This window comes from Cnephaeus nilssonii, assembly GCF_951640355.1.
Source record: "Cnephaeus nilssonii genome assembly, chromosome: 20".
Lineage (NCBI taxonomy): Eukaryota > Metazoa > Chordata > Mammalia > Chiroptera > Vespertilionidae > Cnephaeus > Cnephaeus nilssonii.
Window position 1 is genome coordinate 37,225,828 of NC_137091.1, and position 24,325 is coordinate 37,250,152.

General features: G+C 50.0%; 1 protein-coding gene across 3 annotated transcripts; it reads right to left on the reverse strand.

Moving 5' to 3' along the window:
• Nucleotides 1-2,470: 2,470 nt before the first annotated feature.
• On the reverse strand, nt 2,471-17,448 carry HNRNPL (heterogeneous nuclear ribonucleoprotein L). 3 transcript variants are annotated; one of them, XM_079759635.1, is made up of 13 exons: nt 14,809-16,440; nt 12,848-12,966; nt 12,007-12,244; nt 11,794-11,881; nt 10,485-10,579; nt 10,328-10,400; nt 7,011-7,082; nt 6,619-6,899; nt 5,252-5,373; nt 4,740-4,941; nt 3,853-3,910; nt 3,658-3,753; nt 2,645-3,038 (listed from the first exon to the last, which is right to left on the reverse strand). In XM_079759635.1, exons 1-13 carry the CDS (start codon nt 15,070-15,072, stop codon nt 2,980-2,982), a joined length of 1,767 nt encoding a protein of 588 aa, XP_079615761.1. In that variant the 5' UTR covers nt 15,073-16,440; the 3' UTR covers nt 2,645-2,979. The 3 variants fall into 3 exon arrangements, with proteins under 3 accessions (XP_079615760.1, XP_079615761.1, XP_079615762.1); XM_079759634.1 differs by having other exon boundaries at nt 2,471-3,038; nt 6,619-7,082; nt 14,809-16,715; XM_079759636.1 differs by lacking the exon at nt 14,809-16,440 and adding an exon at nt 17,410-17,448 and having other exon boundaries at nt 6,619-7,082.
• Nucleotides 17,449-24,325: the final 6,877 nt, after the last annotated feature.

Genomic DNA, 24,325 nt, shown 5'->3' on the forward strand with positions numbered 1-24,325 from the left:
GATTTGCCTCAGTGGATAGAGCGTCCACCTATGGACTGAAAGGTCCCAGGTTTGATTCTGGTCAAGGGCATGTACCTTGATTTCAGGCACATTCCCACTTGGAGGTGTGCAGGAGGCAGCTGATCAATGTTTCTCTCTATCCCTCTCCCTTCCTCTCTATAAAAAAATAAATAAATAAATAAATAAAATCAATAATTTTTTTTTTTTAAAGAGCACATGCATAAACAAAGTGCTGTATTTTTTACTTGCTCCTCTACAGGTTGCCTCTTACATCATGAGCCTTAAAGCAGGCTCCTTCCAGGTTGCTACCCCTTACCCCCACATACACAAGTTCCCATTTACAACTGGGGAGTACCTATCACATTGCAATTGTATATATAGATCCTTTAATCTAGCAATTCCACTGCTAGCAATGTACTTCTACAATACCAAGGAAGTTGGCTAAGATAATTATATCAAGATATTCAGCATATCCAGTTTGCAGTAACAAAAAATTATCTTTGGGACCAGGTAAATTCTAATACAACACACGATACCACAGCAGAGGTAAAAATAAGTTGCTTTGTATGTGATTATGATACACAACACTGTAAAGCACAAATAATTTTATTAAAAACAAGTAGTGATTGCCAGAGGAAAGGGAGGGCAGGGACTGGGTGGAGGTGGTCAAAATGGGGGTAGAGGAGGAATGGGGACATCTGTGATAGTACCAATAAAAAAAAGTTAAAGTTCCTTACTAAGAGTAAAAAAAAAACCAATGGTCCTGGCCAGTGGTTAGTGTCGACACACACATGGAAGGGTCATGGGTTTAATTCCTGGTCAAGAGCACACACCTGGGTTGCAGGTTCCATCCTCGCCCAGGTTGGGGCAGATGGTGGAGGCAATCAATGTCTCTTTCACATTGATGTTTCTCTCTCTCCATCCCCCTACCTACAACTCTAAAATTCAATGGAAAAAAATATCCTCAGTGAGGGAAAAAGGGGGACATGTTAATACTTTCAACAATAAAGATTTAATTAAAAAAAACAACAAATGTTGCCCAGTGTGGCTTAGTGGTTGAGTGTGTTGACCTATGAACCAGGTCATGGTCAGAGTCCAAGTCAGGGCACATGCCTGGGTTGCAGGCTCGATCCCCAGTAGGGGGTGTGCAGGAGGCAGCCAATTGATGATTCTCATCCATGTTCAATCTCTCCCTCCCTCTCTCTGAAAATCAATAAAAACATTAAAAAACAAACATGTCCAGATGGAACTCTAGAACATGCTCCTCTCACCCAGTTCCTTGTTTTGCATACCTCTTATTCTGCAGTTCAACTGCAGGGGTCATTGCCCAATGTGACACGGAGAAAAAATATCACCAAAAATTGATAAAGAGACTAAGGAGAAGACTGCCACTTTCATCTTCCAGATGTTTATTTTCCAACTTTATAAAAAGGCAGGTGTTACCCTGGCCGGTGTGTCAGCTCACGCACAGAAGGGTTGCAGGTTTGATCCCAGGCTCTGGTTGGGGGACATGTAGGAGGCAACCCATCAATGTCTCTCTCTCTCTCTCTCTCAAAACACAAATGAAAAAAATATCCTCAGGTGAGGATTAACAAAGAAAGGCAGGTGTTTAGTCACACAATTTCCCTTTAAGTCCTCCCCACTTCCCCAGCAACAACATATACCATATTTTTTCATGTATAAGACGCCCCATGTATGACACCCCCCCTTTTCCAACCCAAAATTAAAAAATCAGTATTTTAAACATTTTGCTGGTTTTCCTCTTAAGGCCTTCTTTTTTTGGCATCTTAAGGAGTTGTAATTCCTGTATTCTCCACTGACTGATCATACACTCAGTGAGAGGTCCAAATTGTCTCTCTGCAGCTCTATTTCCATGCTCTTTTGCATAGCTAATTACATTCCGTTTGAATTTTGCAGAGTAAGACAATTGCTTAACGGCATTTATCTATTTTTAAAAATATATTTTATTGATTTTTTACAGAGAGGAAGGGAGAGGGAGAGTTAGAAGCATCGATGAGAGAGAAACATTGATCAGCTGCCTCCTGCACACCCCGCACTGGGGATATGCCCGAAACCAAGGTACATACCCTTGACCGGAATCGAACCTGGGACCCTTTAGTACAGGCTGACGCTCTATCCACTGACCCAAACTGGTTAGGGCTTTTTATTTTTTGACATCTTTATGGGCTCAGAATGCTCTGGTCCCTGTTGCATCTTCACACTCTCCACCTCCAATTATGGCACCAGCTGACCAGTAACAGTAAGGCTGTGACTGGAGGAAGTGTTTGACAAGGTATGGGCAGCTACGCACCCACACGGCTCCCTCCTGCCCTCCTTGGCCTCTGTGTATAAGACGCCCCTCAATTTTCAGTCTAATGATTTTAGAAAGAAAAAAAAATGTCTTATACACGGAAAAATACTGTACTTTTTAAGTGATTGTCCTAACTAGAATGAGCTTGCTTAGGCAGGATCCAGGAATTGTGTGCCACCAGGTCTCCCAGCCTTTTCTCAAGACTCCTTAATTGCTAGCATTTTTACTGGTCTACAGCCCTGGCTCACCCTGCTCCTCGCAGGGCTGGGCCTGCAGCTCTCCACAGCTTGCAGCTGTGTCCTGGCCTGCCTGCCCCTCTTCAGACCAAGTGGGAGGGAAGCAGACACAATCCAGAGTCCCAGAAAGCGCTGTTAATTTTCCAAACAATTTTATTGAAATGTGCCAAGAGTACATAGGCAGCACGAATGTATGAACGGGGGAAAAAAAAATCACATGTACAATAATTTCTTAAAAGTGAAGGTTAATCTTGGGAGATATCAATTCCCTTCCCCTCCCCTTCCATCGTTTCCATTATGGTTAAGCCTCTAACCTAGCATTTTAAAAAAAGAGAAAAAAGGAATATAGGAACTTTTGCCAAAAAAAAAAAAAAAAACCACAAAGGAAAGAAATTATTTCCTGCTCAGATAGGACTCTTCCTCGGCACCTAATTACGAGGCGTGCTGAGCGGTGGAGAAACACAATTTCAGGGTGTAAGGGTACGGACCATCTGCAAAGAAGAAGAGAGGTTTGGCTGAGCCCATCTCTGGAGGTGCCCCTCCTCAACCCTCCCCCCACCCCACCATTCTCCTCATTTAAACACACCTTTTGCTGTAGTTCAGTTGTGGGGCCTAATGGGCACTGCCCAATGTGAGGCTTAAAAACAAGCCAAAAACACAAGGCATTTCTCCTTCCCTTCCTTCACTACCGTGGAGAATTCCATTCCTAGCTCTGTTGCTGCTCAAAGCAATAGGTCTGCCCCCAGGAACTGGGTGGGCAAATTTTACCTGCTGGCTAATACAGCCCCTTTCCTGGATACTAGCTTAGCCAGCCTCTGTGACTGACATGCTGGGCATTACTGATAGTTTCTGACGCAGAGAATGCCAGCTACCTAAAGAACAAGCCCGAGCAACTCTCAGCTGGCAGAGCGGGTGAACAAGCAGCCAGGCTGGCTCTCCCACAGGGAACACCAGGCTGCTCTCCTGGAGATCAGGTCCCACTCATCTGGGCCAGTGACAACGTGAACACTTCTGGGGCTCTATCATGATCGCAAGAAGGGCAGCTCTGACCTGAAGCCAGCCAACCCATTAGGTCATGAGGGGGATGGACGGCAGGATTCAGATACTCACTTGGGTTTTTCATCTGGTAATGGTTCAGGAAGCCCAAAGTCTCCAGGGCATCACTCTTGGATTCCCATTCCAGCAGCCCAGAGGAGCTGCGTTCACCTGATCAGAAACAAAGGCTTTAGGCCGACCCAAGCACAAACCAGGGAGCGGCTCACCTACAACCAAGGAATGAGGGAGAAGACAAGGCAGTTGACTCACTTTTGCCTGAGAATACTTTCACAGAAGATGGCCGCTTCACTCCCAGCTCATCACAAATCTGCAAGACAAAGAGTAGATGCAGATGCCCGAGCTGGTTTGGCTCAGTGGATAAGAGTGTCAGCCTGCGGACTGAAGGGTCCCAGGTTCGTTTCCGGTCAAGGGCACATGCCCGGGTTGTGGGCTCGATCCCCAGTAGGGGGCGTGCAGGAGGCAGCCGACAAGTGATTCTCTCTTCATTGATCTCTCTCTCCTCCCTCCTCTCTGAAATCAATAAAAATATACAAGAAAACAAAAACAGAAAATAGATGCAGAAACACAAGGAATGCCACATGGCAGAATTAAGCAGACCCTGCCCTGCATGACCCAGTGCTTGAAATTTTTCTGAAGATGAGTTTCTAAGCTTTCATCACACACTCTATGGTGTTCTATGACTCCCTCCGCCCCCCCAATTCTCATCTTCAGCTGCTTTTTGAGGGAGTTGGCACTATGTAAATATTTGATGAACTGAATACAAGGACCAAAGTCCAAATCTGCCAGCCAGACTACCTGCCCTAGTTCCCCCTCTGACCTCGCCCTTAACAGGCCCCCTCCCTTCAGATGTTATCTAGGCACCTGGGGGCCTGCCTGACAAAGGGGATGTTTTGAGATTGGACTCTGATCACCACTCCCACACACAGAGAGATACTTTCCCAGCAAAGGTATAGCCATCCTAGCTGGCGAAAAATGTTAAGAGCCTGGCAAACTTCTTGTTGCTAAATGTTTGGTGCTATCCCCAGCACCCAACCCTCATCCTGGCCAAGTAGGAAAACAATAGGTCTTTGTTGAAAGACTAAAATGAATGGCCCACTCGGACGGCTGTGGTGTGGGACCAACTGCATGGCACCCACCTCAAAGAAGTTCTCCTCCGTCACCTCCAGAGGGGCATTGAAGAAGTGCAGCACATTGCTAGGGTGCTGGATGCGGTTCTTGGCTGCCTGCTCCGGAGTGGAGAACCGATTGTTCCTTGATTCACTGAAGTCTTTGTAACTGGAGGACCCGTCTTCCAGCCCATATGACTGACCAGGCATGATGGCAGGTTGCTTAGAGACACTAGGGGGAAAGGGGAGCTCTTTGTCAAACCCAATGTCCCCCAAGCCCTCCACTGTGGCCTTGTTCCTGTCTGAGCAAGTGCTGTGTACTTAGGGAGCACTGAGACACAGCTGAGGCGAAGCCCACTTTTCCCCACTGCTTCAGAGAAGCATCTGGAAACACACCCGCCCCACCTCACTCCTGCCTGAATAAGCACCTTTGTCTCACTGTGCTCCACTGCTGGGCCCTGTGCAGTGGGTGCCCATTTTCCTTCCCTTTTCTCCCCAGGCCCTTGCCAAAGCATCCTATCCCAAGGAATTTGGGCACCTACCAGACTTTCAGCTTCTGTCCAAACATGAAGTTGTTGTTGAGGTGAGTAATGGCCCGGTCCACAGCATAGCCATCAGCCATCTCCACCATGGCGGCCCCCGGCTTGCTTTTCATGAATTTCACCTTAGGGAGAGCAGCCATGGTCATCATCACTGCCCAGCAGCCAGGGGCCTCTCCCCTGCCCCTTCCAAGTTAGTTAGAAGTAACTCGTGCTTCCACATCCTGACTTACACATGGGAATCAAGAGAAACAGAAAAGCATGCGTGGCCCACGGCAAGTGCTCAGCCCAAGGCAGGCAGCAGAGCCTAGACAGTGTAGGGCATGGCCCGTAAGTAGATCACTTAATGAAACACAACAGAAAACAGGAGGCGTAGTAAAAAACCAAAGCAGCTATTCTCATAAATGTTTGTTAATAGATAGACACATTTATCTAGATACTGGGTCCTGATGTAAAATATTTCTTTATGAGTGTTACAGTAAAAACACACTGAAAAACAGTAGTGTCAACTCTGAAGCCAGGCTCTCTAGCTCAAGTCCTGCTTCCACATAAAGGTCTGTTAACCTAGGCACGTTATTCACGTTCCTTCTCTTCATTCCCCGCCCTTACCTCATTAAAGATGCTTGTGAAGTTAAACAAATTACAACACGTAAAGCACTTTTAAAAGTGCCTCATATAGGAAAAATTTAACACTTATGGACTACTACTGTTTTTAATGGGCTGAGAGAGGCTACAAACTAAAAAGCTTCAGATGGATTTGACAGAAGCAATAAACAATCTGATCTGGGACAGTCACCTATCAGTCTCAGTTAACTATCCCCCGGCAGAAAACCCAGTGTTGGCAGATTATCTGGAGAAAACCCTCATACAATGGGTAGCCCTGGCCGGGCAGCTCAGCTGGTTAGAGCATCATCCCAACACACTCAGATTGCAGGTTTGATCTCCAGTCAGGGCACATATAAGAATCAACCAATGAATGCATAAATAAGTGGAACAACAAATCGATGTTTCCCTCGCGCTCTCTCTAAAACCAGTAAATTTTAAAAAGTTAAAAAAAAATAACCACAATGGATAAATTCCACATACTGTAATACTCAAGTAATGTTAAGTATTAGCACTTTTATGTGTTAGTCCCAGTCTTAACACTGAAATTTCAAAAACGGACAAAATACCCATACACAGTGAGAACCGAACAAACCCTGTTGTAGCAGGTCACCCAATTAAGCAAGTTATCCTGAGTCAACTTGCTCTTACCCAAGCAAGCTCTGGCTCTTTCTCCCTCTTCACTGACTGGGCAAACCATGAGGTTCAGGGCCTCCCTGGGACCTGCCAGGTCTACAAGGAAACCAGTGGGCTTTGCAGAAACTCACCTTCTCCACATTGCCGTACAAGCAGAAGACATTGAAGACTCGGTCACAGTTCATCTTAGACTGATCCAAGCCATAGACCATGAGCACAGGGCTTTCGGCGTGAGGGCCGTACTCGGGTGGTGGGGGAGGGGGTGGGGGGTGCCCATATTGGGGACCGTAGCGACTTGGGCCCCGGCGGTGACCCCCCACTGGTGGGCCCATCCTTCTCCCTTCGTAGTGAGGTGGGGGGGGACCGTAGCCCTCATCATGGTAATGGCTGTGGTACCCACCGTGGGGCCCTCCTGGGGGGTGGGAAGGAAAGAGAGGGAGGGCGGGTGAGAATTTGCGTGGCGGGCGTCGGGCAGGGGCACATGAGCCACGGGAGTCCACGGAGGGGAACCCCCTGCCCTCACCATATTCTGCGGGGTGATCTCCCAGGAGAGGGGGCTGCCTCTGGCGTTTGTTAGGGTTGCTGCCAGGGTCACCTGTGGACAGAGAAATCAGTTAGAGCCTAGTTCGATAAGAGGGGTGGCTCCTTCCCTTCTCACTAAAGGCTAGGCTCCAAGTCCCTTAGCTCCTACAAGCTTGGCTGCAAACCCTCCGTATCTCACAAGGGCTGCTGGAGTCTCCCTCCTTTGGCCTGCTGGAGGGTGGGCATGAAGCCCAAGGCTGGAACCCACTTTGCCTCCTTAGCCCATACCAACTAGGCTTTCCTTTCTCTTTGAAGGATGAGGCCAGGTTCTGGGCGCTCTGGCATCTGCTCTGGTCCTGGTGGGAAAAAGACCAGTTCTTGGGCTCTCTGGGGAACTTGCAGCTACTATGGAAGCTAATAGGTCATGGGGCCAAGAAGAGCTTTCTAAAGTATCTCCCGATGAAGGGAGAGGTTAAGAGCAGGAAAATAACCCAGGAAGGGCAGAAAGAAGATGCCAACCCCAATACCCCAGGATTCTAGGAGCTCTAGACCCCACTCTCTAGGCCCCTTCTTTCTCAATGCCGGTCCCAGTCACCCTCCCACCTAGTCACATACAACCAGAGGAGGGACTGGAGGAAAGGACAAGCAGCAAGTCAGAATCAGTTCATATGAGCAATCGTGTACAAGGCATCAACATTCTCAGACCCAGACAATGGCGCAGATCCATCCCTGACCCCAGATGTAGTTCATTAACTGCTACCATTAATTTAGTGCTTGAGTGGCAGACACTGTGCTAAGCACTTTACAAACATCACAGCTTCTTAAATTCCTCACAACAACCCTATGAGGTAGGTTCTATTTTAATCCCATTTTACAGATAAGGATTAACTTTGAACTGAGCAATTAAGACATTTTGGCCCAAGGTCACAAAGCAAGTTAGTGGCTGAGCCGGGATTTGAACCCAGAACGGCTGACTCCAAAACCCAGGGCTCAAGACCACTGCCCTTTCCTGCCACCCGGCCTTCATTTTGTTTTCAACAATCAGTCATTACAAAGATGGAATAGAACTACTTACAGCAGAAGTACAGAGTACAATGTCCATTTGTCACAAAAAACAAATCTGTATTTTCTCTTACCATTGGACGCTTCAACAGTGAGTTAGCACAGTTCTGAAAGATGGCGTCCCATCAAACATACACTGCGACCCTGCATCACATGGTTTTACAGTCATAAATACAAGTTACAGTATACATCCGCTACAACTTTTTTAAAGAATTGTTTTAACAGTCAATGTTTTGATTAAATCAAAAGTGGCTCACAGATGTTCTGTCCTCAGAAGATACCAGAAAGTGGAAAATAAAGGTGTATGAGGTGGGTAGTGTCCCTCCGTGTTGTCACCTCCTCACACTGTGTGCTGCAGTGCGGTGCTTCTGGCTGTGTAGCGCTCCATGTGCGTGTCTCCTGGTTATGAAGTGTGCCAGTGGCCCCACTATGCCCGAACTTTTGGCCTTGGGAGCACGCCCGATTACCCGCCAGCAGGTAACTGTGTACCTCTGAGCTGTTTGGCTGTCTGTTTTTAGGTCTGTTTTGCTTTATTTTTTTGTTGTTGTGGTTAAATTTTTTTTTTGGTTTCTGATCTCCAGTTGGTGCAGATTATGTTGGCAGCTGTTGACTGCAGAAAAAAAAAAAATCAAAACAAAAAAAGAAGGCCCTCCCCAAACCAAAGGACTTAAAAAACGAAACAAAACCCGTATGGCGAGGAATGGAGAGAGGATCTTATTGTCTTGGAGGCCCATGGAATCTACTTCAGTCTGTGAAACGTTCTCCGAAAAGAGCGCCGTTGGCTGGCTGAGAGCTCTGTTCTCTGTGTTTCCTACTTCTGTGTACATTCTCGGGTTCGAGTTTGCTTGGATTTTGGCCTTTTTTTTAATGTTTAATAAAAAAGCAGTGTCTGCTGCCATGTTGCGTCTCTTTCTCTCTGTCTCTGTCTGCCTCTGTGCTTGTAGCTGTTCCTTGGAGCGCGGTGTGGTGTTCTTGATGTAGTGAGCTCAAGTCTGCGGCTGTTTCTGGGGACGTGGTGGAGGCTGCATGTTGTTTTCTCCAGGAAGAGCTAGTGGTTTCTACCCTGTGTGTTGGTGAGCAATGTGCAGAGGCAGAGCCGCTGAAGTATGGTTCCCGAGGGGATGGCGAAGCACCGCCCTCACTCCAGGTTACCTCATCAGCTCTCGTTTTTGACCCCCAGCCTTGGGACAGCCAAAACGGAGAGGCATCAAAACCAATGCACAGCCAGCCCCTGCCACTAGCCCCTGCTGGTCTGCACATCTTCTACTTATGTTCCTTGGAGAAGAAATGGTTGGTTGCCATGTTTCTGTTAGCAGTCATGTAATGCCATTGCCTGCTCTGGTACATTCACTTGGTCACCAATTTGTCTCTGACCTCTGGAGGGAGCTGCCAGGCCCACAGCACCCATTGTGAAGGTCCTGGGGAAGAGTCTAGCCCACGCCACCCACTGCTTCCCAGCTTCAATGATGAGCAAGACAGGCCTGGCTAGTAATGGGGGCACCTGGCCTCCCAGGGCCTGTGAGATGTCAGCAACCAGCCTCCTTCCTCAGCCCATGGCCTAGTCCAATGTATCAGACCAAGACAGACACAGAGATGGACGGTCTTGTTGAGGCGGTGCTGCTGCTTTTCAAAGGCAATCCTCCATCTCTCCCTCCTATCCAAGGCAAACCATTCTTGACAGATTCTAGGAAGGGAATGTCCATTTGGGCACCCTGCAGAGAAGTTGAGTCCCCTCTACAAGTAAGGTAAGGCATGCCCACTCTGCTCCAATCCAGGGCCTCACCTCTACAAGGTCAATTTGCTCAAAGGCTCTTCTGCAAGGGCCCAGGAGCCTTCATCACCTCCCCAATCTGCCATCCCCTCCCCCTCCACGCCAAGAAGACCCTCAATAGTGGAGAGCAAGGACCATTCCTGACCCATGAGAATGAAGTCAGTGACCCTAAATAAACTTCTAGAAGGGAAGCAGCAGAATCCACTTGGGAGCTGCTACTGGTTTCCAAAGCCATCGCCATGCCGTGAGGCCCTGCTCCCCACCCAATCCAAGCCTCTACGTGATTCTGCACCCTCAGCTCCATCAAAGGGCCCCAAGTAGCAGCTAGAATTCAGAGAGCCCTCATTCACCCTCTCCCACTAAAGCCCTCCCATGTCCATAGGGAGCCCAATGGCATTACATAACCCTGAACCCAGGTCTATGAAGTGCACTCGTCAAATGAAGGCAAGGGGGTGTGTTTAGAACAAAGCGACCATCAGGATTACCTTGTCCACTGAGGTTGGGGTTTGTATAGTCCCAAGTATCTTGATCATTCTTGAACACATTCAAGCGTGTAGGCTGTAGGGACAAGAAAAAGCTTAATATCAGCCAGGCCCCAGCTCACCTGGAAGCTGACAAGCAGCAGTCGCTTCCTAGACTTACCTTTGCATATTCGATCTTCAGAGTGCAACAGCCAGAGTATATATCAGCCCCATTGAGTGAGGCCTTGGCCCGCTGGGCACTCTGCACAGAATCAAATGTAAGTTAAGTTAAGGAAAGCCCCATCATAGCTCTTTGGGAGGCTTCAAACTGTCGCAGAGATGGAGAAGGACAAGGCAGCACCCCGACTGCTACATGGGTGTTCTAGGATCTGTTCACTGCCACAACCACTTGCATGGAGACGGGCTGGCATGCTATCCTGAGTGAATAGTCATCGGCAAAGGGTTTCTTCACGATCTGCACTCCCACCCCACCAGCCCAGAGGTGACAACCACCTCCTGTCACCACTCCAGGCCAAGCACAATCTCTCCCTTGTGCTTGATGAAGCCTGAACAATCTGAAAATACCAACCAGACTTTCCTGCTCTGAAAGTCCATCAGTGGCTTCCTACTGCATCCTGACCCAAGCTTCACCACTACTGAAAATGCCCTAACTTCTAATGCCCATAGAGAACCCCTCCCCTAGGTATGCTACTCTTCAATTGTCGGGTCATTCGCTTTCTCCAACACTAAGCTTCTGACCACCTGAGGATCTTTTTTTTTTTTTTTATCCTCACTGAAGGATGTGTTTTAACATTAATTGGGGTGACATTGGTCAACATGATCACATAGATTTCAGGTACGGGTTTCTGTATTACAAGATCTGTATACTACATCATGGGCCCACCACTCAGTCAAATCTCCTGTCACCTTATATTAGGGTCTCCTTCTCCCTCCTCCCCCTTGTGTGTATATTGTTGTTGTTTTAATTTAAGGGGGAGAGGAGAGGAGATTGGAGGGTCAGAGGGCAGAGGAACAGCAATGTGAGCATTGTTTAGCTGCTTTCCATTCATGCCCCCACTGGGGATGGAACTCACAACCTAGGCAGGTGGCCTGACTGGGAATCAAAACAGCAATACTCCAACCCACTGAGCCATCAGGCCAGGGTCCATCTGAGGATCTTTGATAAAGCTGGTACTATCACCTTGAATACCAGCTCCTACTTCTTCATGGAAATAAAATACCACCTCCTCAAAGAACTTCCCACATCCCCTTGTATCTCATAGCACTTTACATTCTGCACTTTTATACATCTGATTATTTATTGCCATCTAATTATTTATTGACAGCCCCTCCCATCAGACTGCAGGCTTTATGAAAACATCTGACACATGGCAGGCATTCAGTAGATACACACTGGTTAAAAATGTGTCCGGCACCCTGCCCAGCTCTAAGCCCCCAACCCAAGGAACGCCTATTCCCTAGCAAAGGATATTCCACCATGGCTTGGACTCCATTCTTCCGGAAAATGACAATTCTCTGGACAGGGCCACAAGGGTTACAAATAGTGTAAAGAACATCCTGTAAAAGCAAAGATGAGCAAAATGAAGGGGTACTGGCAGGTCAGTCTGGCTTGGGGACAGAGAAAAGGAAAAAGGGAGATCTCACAGAGGAGCATCAAGGAATGAATGTGCACTGGCACGCACCGTGGTAATGGAATAGATGGGGTTCAGAATGGTAAAGAGAAGCACACTGTTGACACTTCGGGAGTCATCAGAGTCTCCTGGGCGAGAGATCTTCTGGCTGGTGGAGTAATTTACAAAGGCTGGGTGACCAGCAATGTAGATTTGGTTGTCGGCGGCATAGTTCACGGCGTTGCAAGCCCCCAACACATCTTCAAACTCCACCAACGCTTGTCTCTTTTTAGGCATTACCACCACATAGCTGGTAAGAGAAAACATAGGTTTCAAATTCTCAGGATGAGACAAGAACAAGAGAATGGCGTTCAAATTCCTGTGAACTGACTCCTCCCTGGCCTCCAAAGCCTGTGCACCCTGTCATGGTTTCCTGACTGTAACACCTCTTGTCATAAGTGGCAGGACAGACAAGAGGTATAGCTTTGGCATTACCTCCTCTGGGAAGCTTTCCTTCCTGACCCCTCCTCATCTGACTCAGACAAGTATCTCCCAGACTCCTGAGCTTCCCCATCATAGTGCTGATCACTGTGTGGGCAACTAAGAGGAGTCCAGGACAGTTTTGTTCAATGCTCTATTCCCACATTTACCGAGTATGTACCACATACTCAGTAATAAATACTTGCTGAATAAGAAAATGCTAATTAGAAGCTACAAAGTAGAGAAAAAGGGCACGAACTTGCCATAACCTGACCCAAAGCACAAGAGCCAACCCCAAGAGCAGAGGAGCCCCAGGACCTAGCCAAGGGACCCTGGACCAAACTGGCCAAGTCACTTCCAACCAGGAACCAGTGGTACACAGGACACCAAAGACTTCTCTGTATACTCAACCCCTGGCCTCTGAGTGGAGTACCTGATGGGTCCAAACTCCTGCAAGGCCTCCACAAGGTCAGCTTCCACCACACCGTCAATCAGGCCCCTGATGTGGACAACTGGGGAGGCAGGGGTTTTGTGTGGGTCATCGTAGTTCTCCTGAGAAAAGAAGCAAAAGCCACACTTTATTTCCTGCCGTACAAGATAATGGCTCACTAGCTTCTGCACTGTTGAGGATTCAGTCAGATAAGACAGCGGAGTGTCACCCAGGAAAGACACACAGGTCAGACCACAAGGGACAGCAATTTAAACCAATCACCCCAAAAGGATTCTGGGCCAACAGAGCAAAGGCCCTCAGTGCGTGGCCACTTATCTAAAGCCTCTTGCTGTAGCTTCCGAGGAAAGCAGAATGAAGGACCAGGCAGATGGCTTATCTTACATTCCTTCCAGAACCTGTCTCTTCCCCGTGGTGAAAAAAAATGGGGGAAAGGCGTGGCTTGGAAAGTGGACACCACTGGCAGGAAAGGCTCACACAATTAATTCTCCGCTGCAGTCTGGATCAGGCAATCTCTGCATCTGCCCAACCTCTTTGCCCTGTCCCCACTAGAGCAAGCTGCAACCATCGTCCAGCCAAGCATCACTGTTCCCACTTCATCCCCAGGTCCAGTGAGGATAAAAGAGCATGTGCCTCAGAAGCTGTGGCAGCCAGGCCAGTCTTGACTAGATTTAGCTTTAATCCCTTTCCCACCAAAATCTGCATTGGGAAACTCGACCTACGCCAGACTATAGAAAAAGAGTCATATCTTTGAGAAATGAGAAACTTCCACAGACAAGAGCCTTGGAGAACCAGGAGGAAAGTAACTTTCTTCCCCTCTGGTGGGTTCTAGGCCTAGCCTCCTGCCTGAGAACCACCAGGCAGAACTGGATTCTATTTCAGGAATGAACCAAACAGGAGGCAGGTTACCAGGTTCAGCCGTTTGGAATTCCACAGTCCTAAATTCTAAACCCAGTCCCTTCCCTCACTGGTTATATGAATTTACCTCACCTATACAAGTCAAAAATAGTAAATCACCCCCTATCTCATAGAGAAGTGTTGGAAATTCAATTGAGATACCTTTAAAATGTGTGGAACAAGGACTGGCACAGATTAAAATGCTAATAAATCATAGTACAGATGGCAGCTGAGTCCTGAAAAAAACCTGCAAATGGCTGACTGGGAGAGGACTTGATGAACTTGGAGGGAGGAGGGAATGGGCTCTAAGCCAGAGGAACAACTGGTGGTCTATTCGGAGGAGACTAAAGAGGCTGAATCCTTTCCAAAATGCCCAACTGCAGGGAACATTTTGGTTCATCAACCCCTCTGCGCATCCAGTTAACCCCTGGAAATTATTAGCAAACTCGTGATGGCTCCAAAACTTGGCTCAACTCCAGAACGGCTAAAAAGACCTTTCACAAGGCCTTTCTTCCGGTTTTCAGTGCCCACAAAATAGGGGACATAATCTGTTCTAGGGGAATTGTCCTCAAATCGACTTCCGCTTCAAGACAAACCACAGAGCTATAAAGATTAAATAGTGACCGGACATAATTCCTCTCTGGAGCGGACAAGGCCACCGCCCACCCGTTCCCGCTCACGCAGTGGCCCCCCCCCACCTCCAACAGCCCACGAGGCCCATGCGGGAGAAGTGCGCCTGCGCATCTGGCCAGGGAAGAAAACGAGGAAAAAGGCGTCCGGCCGCGTGCCCGCCCCAACCCACACCAGCCCGCCGCGCCTGCGCACTGCACCACCGCAGCGCGAGCTCCCCACTCTAAACAGCGCCCACACGCAAGCGCCTGTCCTCGCGCAAACCCCGCCGTTTGCCCAACGCCTGCTCCTCCCCCACTCGTCAACGGCGCGAGGGCAGGGGCGCGTGCGCAGAAGCCCCCCTTCCCAAGAAATACCCTCAAAGTGGGAAATTTTCCCTTCCTCCCAAGCCACACCCGAGATTAGAGCCTTGGCCTCACCCCGCCGCCGCCGCCCGCCGCCCCGGCTCCTCCACCACCGCCGCCACCGCCTCCGTGCTGGTCGCCAGCGTTGTCAGTCTTGAGCCGCTTCGGGGCCCGGCCGCCCTCACTGCCGCCGCCGTAATAGCGGCCTCCGCCGCCTCCGCCGCCCGCCGCCGCCATCTTCACCATCGCTCCCGGTCGCCTCCGCTGCTCCTCCGGCTGCTGCCTCTGCTCCAGCCGCCGACGCCGCTTCTCCGCCCGGGGCAGCAGCCTCCGCGACATGGCGGCGCAGAACCCGCCTCCCCCCGCCTCTCATTGGGGGAGGGACACGCCCGTCACCCTCCGCCCCCACCCGATAGGGGGAGCCACTGTTCCTGCTGCGGGGGGAGGAAGCCTCCGCATACCTTGAGCCCCTATTGGACAAAGCCTACTCCGTTCTACAGGAGAGCCCGCCCTCATTTGTTTGGGACACTCATTATAGGCGAGCGCTCGCTGCCAGTCTTTTCACTGACCGCCTGCTCCAATTTGATAGGTCAGAGTTCTGGCGCCGCTTCCTCACGCTCCTGAAAATCCCCACCTCCTTCCCGCTTTCATTGGCCTTTTGCTAATCCATCAAACCGGAAGCCCCTAGTCTTCCAGTCACAACGACTACCTTCCCGCGCCACTCGGCAAAGACAAGGAAGTCCCGCCCTCTTGCCTCTCCAGTGGTTACCGCAGATGCCCATCTTCTGTGTCTCCCTCACTAGGCGGTAGGACCATTGGTGGTCTCCCATTGGGTGAAAAGAGGGAGCCCACCCGGTAGGCGCTCTTAGGCACCGTCCAGGAAACGATCGGAGAAGCGAACGCATGCGCGAATACGCTTTTCGGGCGCCTGGGGAGACGAGGCGACCTCGAAAGGAGCGAAGGCCCGGAGTACCCAGAGTATTGAGTGACGGCTGCGTGCCACGCCGGCAGGCCAGGCCCGGCCGAGGGGCAACTGCCAGTGCAGTTCTGTCCCCGCCACTGTTCCTATTCCTCTCCGCCTTAAACCTTCACAAATGCCGGGAGGATTTTTTTTTAAAAAACTCAAATATGTCCCTTTCTGGCAGTATAAAACCTTTCGGACCCTGTCCAGTTGTCATTTCACCACGCCATTCAACCAGTGACCCCTTCCGGTTGGAAGCACCTGCCGTGCACCTCTGGGTCTTCGCTGAGCAGCCCCTCCACCTGGAGCACTCCCCTCCCTGGCAGAGCTAAGGAGTGACCCCTCGTCCGTGCGGTCTCAGTTAACGGAAAAGCTTTCCTCGCCCCTCCCAGTCCAGGACTCGGGAGTGTATCCCTCATGCTAACCCGTGGTCCCTCCCGCCAGTGGTTCTCACGGGACTGCCATGACCCCTCTAGGCCCACATGGTCCGCTGACTGTCTCTTCCATTAGCACGGAAGTCGTGGATGGGCGAGGCAGCGGTGGTCCCTGGTCCCTGCCTCAGCCTTAGTGGGGCTGGACCGCCCACCAGGCACCCCGGCACCGCGCTGGCACCGCGCTGGCACTCTGCAAACGGGAGTCATGATGGGGTGCGAGTCAAAGCCTCCGGCGAGCCTGCTTCCTCCGGGACCAGGAAAGCTGAGTCTAGGCCCAACGACGCGGGGGCCGGCGGCTGACACTGGATTCCCCCCCCCCCCCACCCCAAGGCCTCTAATGTCGGGGGGATGCCTGCTAGGCGAAAGCGGGGAGGGGCTTAGAAAATGATAGAGCCCTGACCGGTTTGGCTCAGTGGATAGAGCCTCGGCCTGGGGACTGAGAGGTCCCGGGTTCGATTCCGGTCAAGGGCATGTGCCTTGGTTGTGGGCACATTCCTGGTGCGGGGTGTGCAGGAGGCAGCTGATCGATGTTTCTCTCTCATGGATGTTTCCAACTCTCTATCCCTCTCCCTTCCTCACTGTAAAAAATTAATAAAATATTTTTTTTAAAAAGAAAACGATAGAGTCACGGGAAATGCGGGGGTGTGGGGGGGTGCCACCAAATACTCTCCGGAACCCCTCCGCCCAAGTGAAAGGGGGGGCTCCCGAAACAGGTGTCCTCGTGGAAACTAAGTTTGCGATGGGGTCAGTGGCACTGACAGCGTGGGGCAGGCCTGGTGGGTCTGCGGGTTTGGGGAGATAAAGTTGGGGGTGCGCTTGTGGGGATCTAAACCAACTCCTAAGTCACACCGAGAAGATCCAAAAAGGCCCGCAGACCCGAGGCGAGGGGCGGTGCCGCGCCTTCAGCACGTGACCCCGGCGACCGGGCGGGGCGGGGCTGGCCCCACCGAAGGGCGGGGTCGCGAGGTCGGACGTCAGAGGAACGCGGTGGGGGGAGGGGGAGCGAGGGGGGCCCCACCCCGCGCCGCCCCGCCCCCGCGCCGAGCCCGGACGCCCCTCGCGCCGGCGCGGGCGGACCGGACGCGTCGGAACCGTCCTCTGCGCGGCCGTTCCCCGCCGCTCGCCGGCCCGCGCGCGCGTCCACGGCCGGCGGCCGGGAGGCCGCGGCAGTCGCGTCCCCGTGCTCCTGGCCGCCGCCCCACCCGCTTGCGTCCCGGCGGCAGGCGGCACCTCCCCCCCGCCCCCCGCACCCCTCCGGGGCCCCTCGCCCCTCGCCCCTACCAGCTCGGCGGCGAGCCCGGCCGGCCGTCCGGAATCGAAAAGAGCAGACGCTGGGAAGTTTTGGGAGAGGGAGGGACGGGCCTTAAAGGGACCACGACCTCTTTTCAGCCTGGCGGGGGGGAAATGGGAGGGGGCGGGCTGGATGGGGCCAGACCGGGAGTTGCTCCGCGGTTGAAGGAAGAAAACGCACAAGAAGTCTGTAGGGGCCGCCGCTGCGTTCGGGTTCCGCGTCCCTTTTCCCCAAATACTCCCCAAATCCTTAATTCCTCCTTCCCCTCCCAGAAAGTCGCGCAGGTGTTTGGAAATCGTGACTTAGTCCTCCTAGTTAGCCAAGGGTTGTGTTCGTTGAGTGTTGGGGTGCATATTGTACAAATGGGGAAATGGGCTCAAGGGGCATAAGCGACTGGCCCAGAATCCCACAGCTTGTAAGCGGCATAGCAGGGTTTGTCCGATGCCAAAGATGCATAACCCACTGTGCTGCAGCGCCTGTTATGGTCATGTAGGAGGTTAAGGGCACAGGTCCCGGGGCCAGGGTGCCCACAGAGGCCACACCTTCTAGTTCTGTGGCCTTGAGAGAGGGATCTAGCCTTTGGGCCTCTCTTTCCTCGTCCAATAGAAGGAAGGTAATAGCACCTGCCTCATGGAGTGGTCTGGAGGAGTGCCGGGAAGTCTGGAATGGAGAGGACTCTGAAGCTTACCCCACACACACTCCCCCAGTTCACCTATTAGGGGAAAGACCAGTTGAAAACTCACCACAGCTAGGCGGCTTCTGCAAGCCAGTAGATACCCTGAGGCATAAGCTGACCCTCGAAGGCCCACCTAAATCCACGTGTAACCCTTTCCACTTTTCTGGACGTGGCACAAACACTAGCTTTCCTTCATTCCTGACTTTGCACTGGCTGTTCCCTCTGCCAGATCTTCGCTTCTCATCTGACCACCTTACTTAGCTCAAATGTCATCTCCTGACCCACCCCAGCCTAGTTAGCCCCCATACTAGTTATAATCATGGCTCCCCATTTATCTCCCTCTTTGCTCTTATTGCACGTGCAAATTCGAGTTATTTAACTTGTCTCCTCACTAGAATCTGGGCTCTTTGGGGGCCAGAAGTGGATATGTTTTAATCCTCCGAAGGATCTACCCTGGGTCACTCAACAGAAGTTTATTGGGCCAACACTATTTGGGGCGCCAGAGATAAATGGTGACCAAGATACCAGGAAAAAAAACAATTGTAAAACAATTGTATCAGATGGTAATAATTGCTATGAAGAAAATAACAACAACACAAAGAAAATAAGGAGGATGAGGAGTGTATGGGAAAAGTTGGCTATAACTAAAAGGGTATTCAGGAGAAGCCTCTTAGCAAAGACCTGCAGGAGCGGGGAGAGGAAGTCATGTGGGTAGCGGAAGAGCAGGCCAAGCTGAGAGTACAGCCAGTGCAAAGGTCCTGAGATGGAAATGTGCCCGATGTGTTCCAGGAATTGGTAGAGGCCTTCGTGGCTGGAGTGAGAGTGAGCGAGGGGCAAATGGTAAGCCATGATGTCAGAGAGGGGGAAGGGGCAGTCTGTGAGGGTGGCATGGTCCACGGGGAGGACTTAGACTTTGAGGTGGTTCCACAGAAGCGTTCTGAGCAAGGAAGGGCCCTGATAGGGCCCCACTATTCCCAGGAGTCCTGTGGCTGCATGATGTGGCTGTGGGAACCACTGGGATGTGGGGTGGGAGCAGGAAAACAGGAGGCCTGTTCAATGGAACAGGCTGAAGAAGAAGGCGGGTGGGATCAGGCTGGGGGCCATGGAGGGGTTCACATGGGCAGGTTGTGGATCTGGTTTGAAAGCAGACTGTCTAATATATTCGCAAAGTTGTGCAACCATCACCATTGTCTAATTTCAGAACATTTTCATCACACCCCCCCCCCCCCCAAAGAAACTCCATACATATTAGTAGTCACCTCTCTTCAACCCCTAGCAACCTACTTTCTGTCTCTATGGATTTGCCTGTTCTGGTCATTTCATATAAGTGGAATCAATACAATATTTGACCTGTTGTGTCTGGATTCCTTTACTTAGCATTGTTTTCAAGGTTTACCCTTGAAACAGGATGTACTTCATTCCTTTTTTAAATTTTTTTAATAATATTTTTTTATTGATTTCTGAGAGAGGGAGAGAGAGATAGAAACACCAATGATGAGAGAGAATCATTGATCGGCTGCCTTCTGTATGCCCCACATTGGGGATCCAGCCTGCAACCCGGGCATGTGCCCTGACTGGGAATCGAACCGTGACCTCCTGATTCATAGGTCGATGCTCAACCACTGAGCCACGCTGGCTGGGCACTTCGTTCCTTTTGGCAGCCAAATACTATTCCACTGTGTGGATATGCCGAATTTTGTTTATCTAGTCACCAGTTGAAAATGATCCCTACTCCTCACTTCTCCATGAATTTAGCTCCCAGCTCACTGACCTCATGCTGCTCCTGTCCTCATTCCTGGTGATTTTCATTTCCAGATGTGATCCTCAGACAATCCTGGCCTCTCCTCCAGTGATCTGTCCTCCCCCCACCCCCCCCGGCTCTTCCCTTCGATGGTCACACCTAGACCTTATCTCAATCACTACAGCCCCTTCAGAACCTTAATTTCATGCATCTTGCCCTCTACCTATCACCTGTCTTTCTAGTTCATTCCTTTCAGAAGCTGAACTCCAAAAATCCATTGGCTCTACAATCTTTCCACAATCCCTAAGACCCCTCATTGTCATCAGATTAAATTCCTTTTTTATTTGTATTTTGACAGGACATTTATTAAAGCTGGGGACAGTGAAACAAGGAAGGGCCTAGGATAGAAGAAGCAACAGGACAGAGACCAGGCAGTGCTCTGCTTTGGCTCCCGAGAAACCTCATGGGAAAGAAGTGAGCCAGGGTGGGGCTGCTGTCACCTCACGGAGAGTCAGAGGAAAGTGGGCCTTGGAGACAGGTTCAGGGGCTTAGCTTAGCTCCCCTGGCTGCATGGGGTCCCTTATAGTTTAGGACAGTGGTCGGCAAACTGCGGCTCGCGAGCCACATGCGGCTCTTTGGCCCCTTGAGTGTGGCTCTTCCACAAAATACCACGGCCTGGGCGAGTCTATTTTGAAGAAGTGGCGTCAGAAGAAGTTTAAGTTTAAAAAATTTGGCTCTCAAGAGAAATTTCAAACGTTGTACTGTTGATATTTGGCTCTGTTGACTAATGAGTTTGCGGACCACTGGTTTAGGAGATGCATGCCTGTGGGGGAAGGAAGGGAAAGGAAAGGGGAGAGAGTGCACCCAGATTAAATTCCTTGACCAACTATTATAATCACCCCTTACGCACACTCTCTACACACCCCTCTGCATTCTACTCATCCAGCAAAACCACAATCCTCCGCCTATGGCATGTCTGAATCTCTGCAGGGGAATGTGGGTGGAGAAAAATATGCACCCATGTTAACTGGTCTCACTAAATGCATGCCCACCGACTTAGAGGACCCACAATGCTGGCCAGCAAATCCACCAATGTCCCTGGTCTCTTGACTCTCCCAGATGACATATCAGCCCTCCTCAAACCCCCAGCAGCTCCTTCCTCATCCTCATTCTCAGCAGTGACCTTCTTTCCTGAGAACCATAGCCACCTTCCACCACACCCACCCTCCTGCATGTTCCACACCCTCCCTGCCTTCCTACCTGTGACTGGGGGAGCCAGTCATGTTCTCAGTCTGTTGAGCTGCTTTTTCCCTATGCATATTCTAATTTTTCCCTTCTCCTATTCAAGAATTGGTTCCCTGTGGGCTCAGGGTCTCAGGAGAGAAATGTGACAAGTCTGAAAGCGGGAATAGGCCAGCTTTCTTTCCTTCTCCCCCTCCCTCTCCCCCCTTCTTTCCTTTTCTCTTTCTTTTTCATTCTTTCCTTCTTTCCTTTCTTCCTTCCCTCTCCTTTCTTCTCCCTCCCTCCCTTCCTCCCTTCCTCCCTCCCTCCCTTCCTCCCTCCCTCCCTCCCTCCCTCCCTCCCTCCCTCCCTCCCTCCCTCCCTCTCTTCTTTTTCTTCCTTTCCTTTCTTCCCTTTCTTTTGCCTCTTCAGTGCTCCAAGCAGAAATAGCTTCATGGTCTGTTGGATCTCAGATTGAAAATTCAGATACCCTCAGGGGTCACTGAGTAAAGCTAGACAGTAAAGGAAAACTCAGCTTCATTATACAGTTGACACTTTCCCCGCCCTCCAGCATCATTGAGGTATAACTGACGTAAGAAACCAAACATATTTAAAGAATACAAGTTGATGAATTTTTACTTATGAATAAACCTGTGAAACCACCACCACAATCAAGGTAATGACCATAAGACAATGAATGTATTCATCATCCCTAAGTCGCCTCATGCCTCCATCCTTTGTCCTTCCACATACATCCGCAGACAACCACTGATCTGATTCCTGTCACTGTAGGTTAGTTTTCATTATCTAGAATGAATGCCCTGGCTGGTTTGGCTCAGTGGATGGAGTGTCAGCCTGCGGACTGAAGGGTCCCAGGTTTGATTCTGGTCAAGGGCACATGCTTGGGTTGCGGGCTCGATCCCCAGTAGGAGGCATGCAGGAGGCAACTGCCGTTTCTATCTCTCTCCTCCCTTCCTCTCTGAAATCAATAAAAATATATTTTAAAAAAAAGAATGAAATTATAAAGCATGTATTTTTATGTCTGCCTTTTTTCATTCACCATAATTATTTTGAGATCCATACATGTTGAACAAGAATTCATTCTTTTTATTTCTGGGTACTATTCCATTGCATGGAATAGCTTGTTTAAATCACTGCAAATTGTTTACTGAGTCACCCACTAATGGACATTTGGATTGTTTCTAGTTCTGGCAATTATAAAGGTGATATGAACATTGGTGTATAACATTGGACATTTATTATTTTTAAAAATTTTTTATTGGTTTCAGAGAGGAAGGGAGAGAAATAGAGAGATAGAAACATCAATGATGAGAGAGAATCATTGATTGGCTGCCTCCTGCATGCCCCCTACTGGCGGGGATCGAGCCCGCAACCAGGGCATGTGCCCTTGGCCAGAATTGAACCTGGGACCTTTTAGTCCGCAGGCTGACGCTCTATCCACTGAGCCAAACTGGCTAAGGCTGGACATTTATTTTCTCCAGTATATATACCTAGGAGTGGAATGCCCGGATCATATGGTAAGCATATATAGGTTGTCCCCCAAAAATGTATACACTAACAGGTGATAGCTCAATTTTGAAAATGAAATGTAATTTAATAAACACTCCCTTTATAAGTATTCAAAGTGTGTGTATACATTTTTGGGGGACCCTCTATATTTAATGTTGTAAGAAACTGCCAAGCTATTTTCCAAAGTAGTTGTACCTTGGTGTAATTTAATAACTAGAGGCCCAGTGCACGAAATTTGTGCAGGGATTGGGGTCCCCTCAGCCCAGCCTGCACCCTCTCCAATCCAGGACCCCTCACGGGATGTCCGACTGCTGGACATCCCTCTCACAATCCAGGACCGCTGGCTGCTAATGGCTCACCTACCTGCCTGCCTGATCGCCCCTAACTGCTCCCCCTACCAGCCTGATCACCCCTAACTGCCCCCCCTGCCGGCCTGTTAGCCACCAACTGCCCCCCCCCCATCGGCCTGGTCGCCCCCAACTGCTGCCCCCACCGGCCTGGTCACCCATGCAGCCTGCTGTTCAGTCGTTCAGTCGTCCCTCTTCTAACTCCCTTGCCGGCCTGGTCGCCCCACGTGGCCAGCTGTTCAGTTGTTGGGTTGTTCCTCACTAACCTCCCTGCCAGCCTTGTCGCCCCACGCAGCCTGAGTTCAGTCGTCCGTTATTTTAGTTGTGGTGGCCCCTGGCTTTTTATATATTAGGATAAACTAGTTGAACAAATAGGCTTTAAAGTCATTCATCCTTTCATTAAAAAATTATTTATTGGGCACTATTCTGCCAGGCCCTGTTCCAGGCACAGAGAACAAGGCACATAAAATTCCCCCCCTGGGAGCTAAGGTTTGGTTTAGATCCTCTCACACACAGAGGCTGGGAGCACACATGGCTCAGAAGACAGATGGCCTGGATCCCAATTCTGACTTTGCCATTTTCTAGCTGTGTGGCCTTGGGCAAGTCCTCTTACTGTCAATCTTACTCTGTAAAAAGGACGCTGGCAATGCAATCTTTACTTCCTAATGAAAGTGGTAGCTAGCTAGTTTAATTTAGCAGGTTTAGAAAGTTTTAGAAATAAAAAGGAGTCTATGGGGGAAGGAATACAAAATGGAGATTTGAAGATGCCAGGGTGTTTATCTTACTTGTACAGAGTAGAGAAATGGAATAGGCAAATAGAAATATATCTGGCCTGTGCAATAAAAGACAGCCATAAACCAAAAGGTATATCGGGCCTGAGCCATTAAAGTGACCATAAGTTAGGCCAAAAGTAGCCCTGACCTGAGTAGCTGGGAGGGCTATAAGATAAGGCCTTCTCTGCCAACACAACTGAGAGAGCTATAAAATAAATCAACCGTGACTCCAGCCAACAAGATAAGAGGGAGAGGTGGGGACACCACGTGGGCTTTGAGCTTTGAAAACTAACTCTATGTAGCAAAATGACCGATAAGAAAGGGTCAGGTTCAGACAAAGAACTGCAGCCTATCTAATGCCTCAAGATAAAGAAGCAGTGGTCACCCTTCTCAGGGGCCCCTCTGTCTGTCCAGGAGGGGCAGTGTCTCAGGCTTAGAATTTAGAATTAGGTTTTAGAGCTAGTGTCTGCTTGCAATAAAGTTTATGCTTGCAATAAAGTATCTGTACTTTTCATCTATCACCTTTCATCTGTGGCTTCATTCTTCGAAACCATCGAGATAAGAACCCGGAAATTCAGGGCGTTCGAGTTCAATTTTCACGTTTCACTAAGGTTGTGG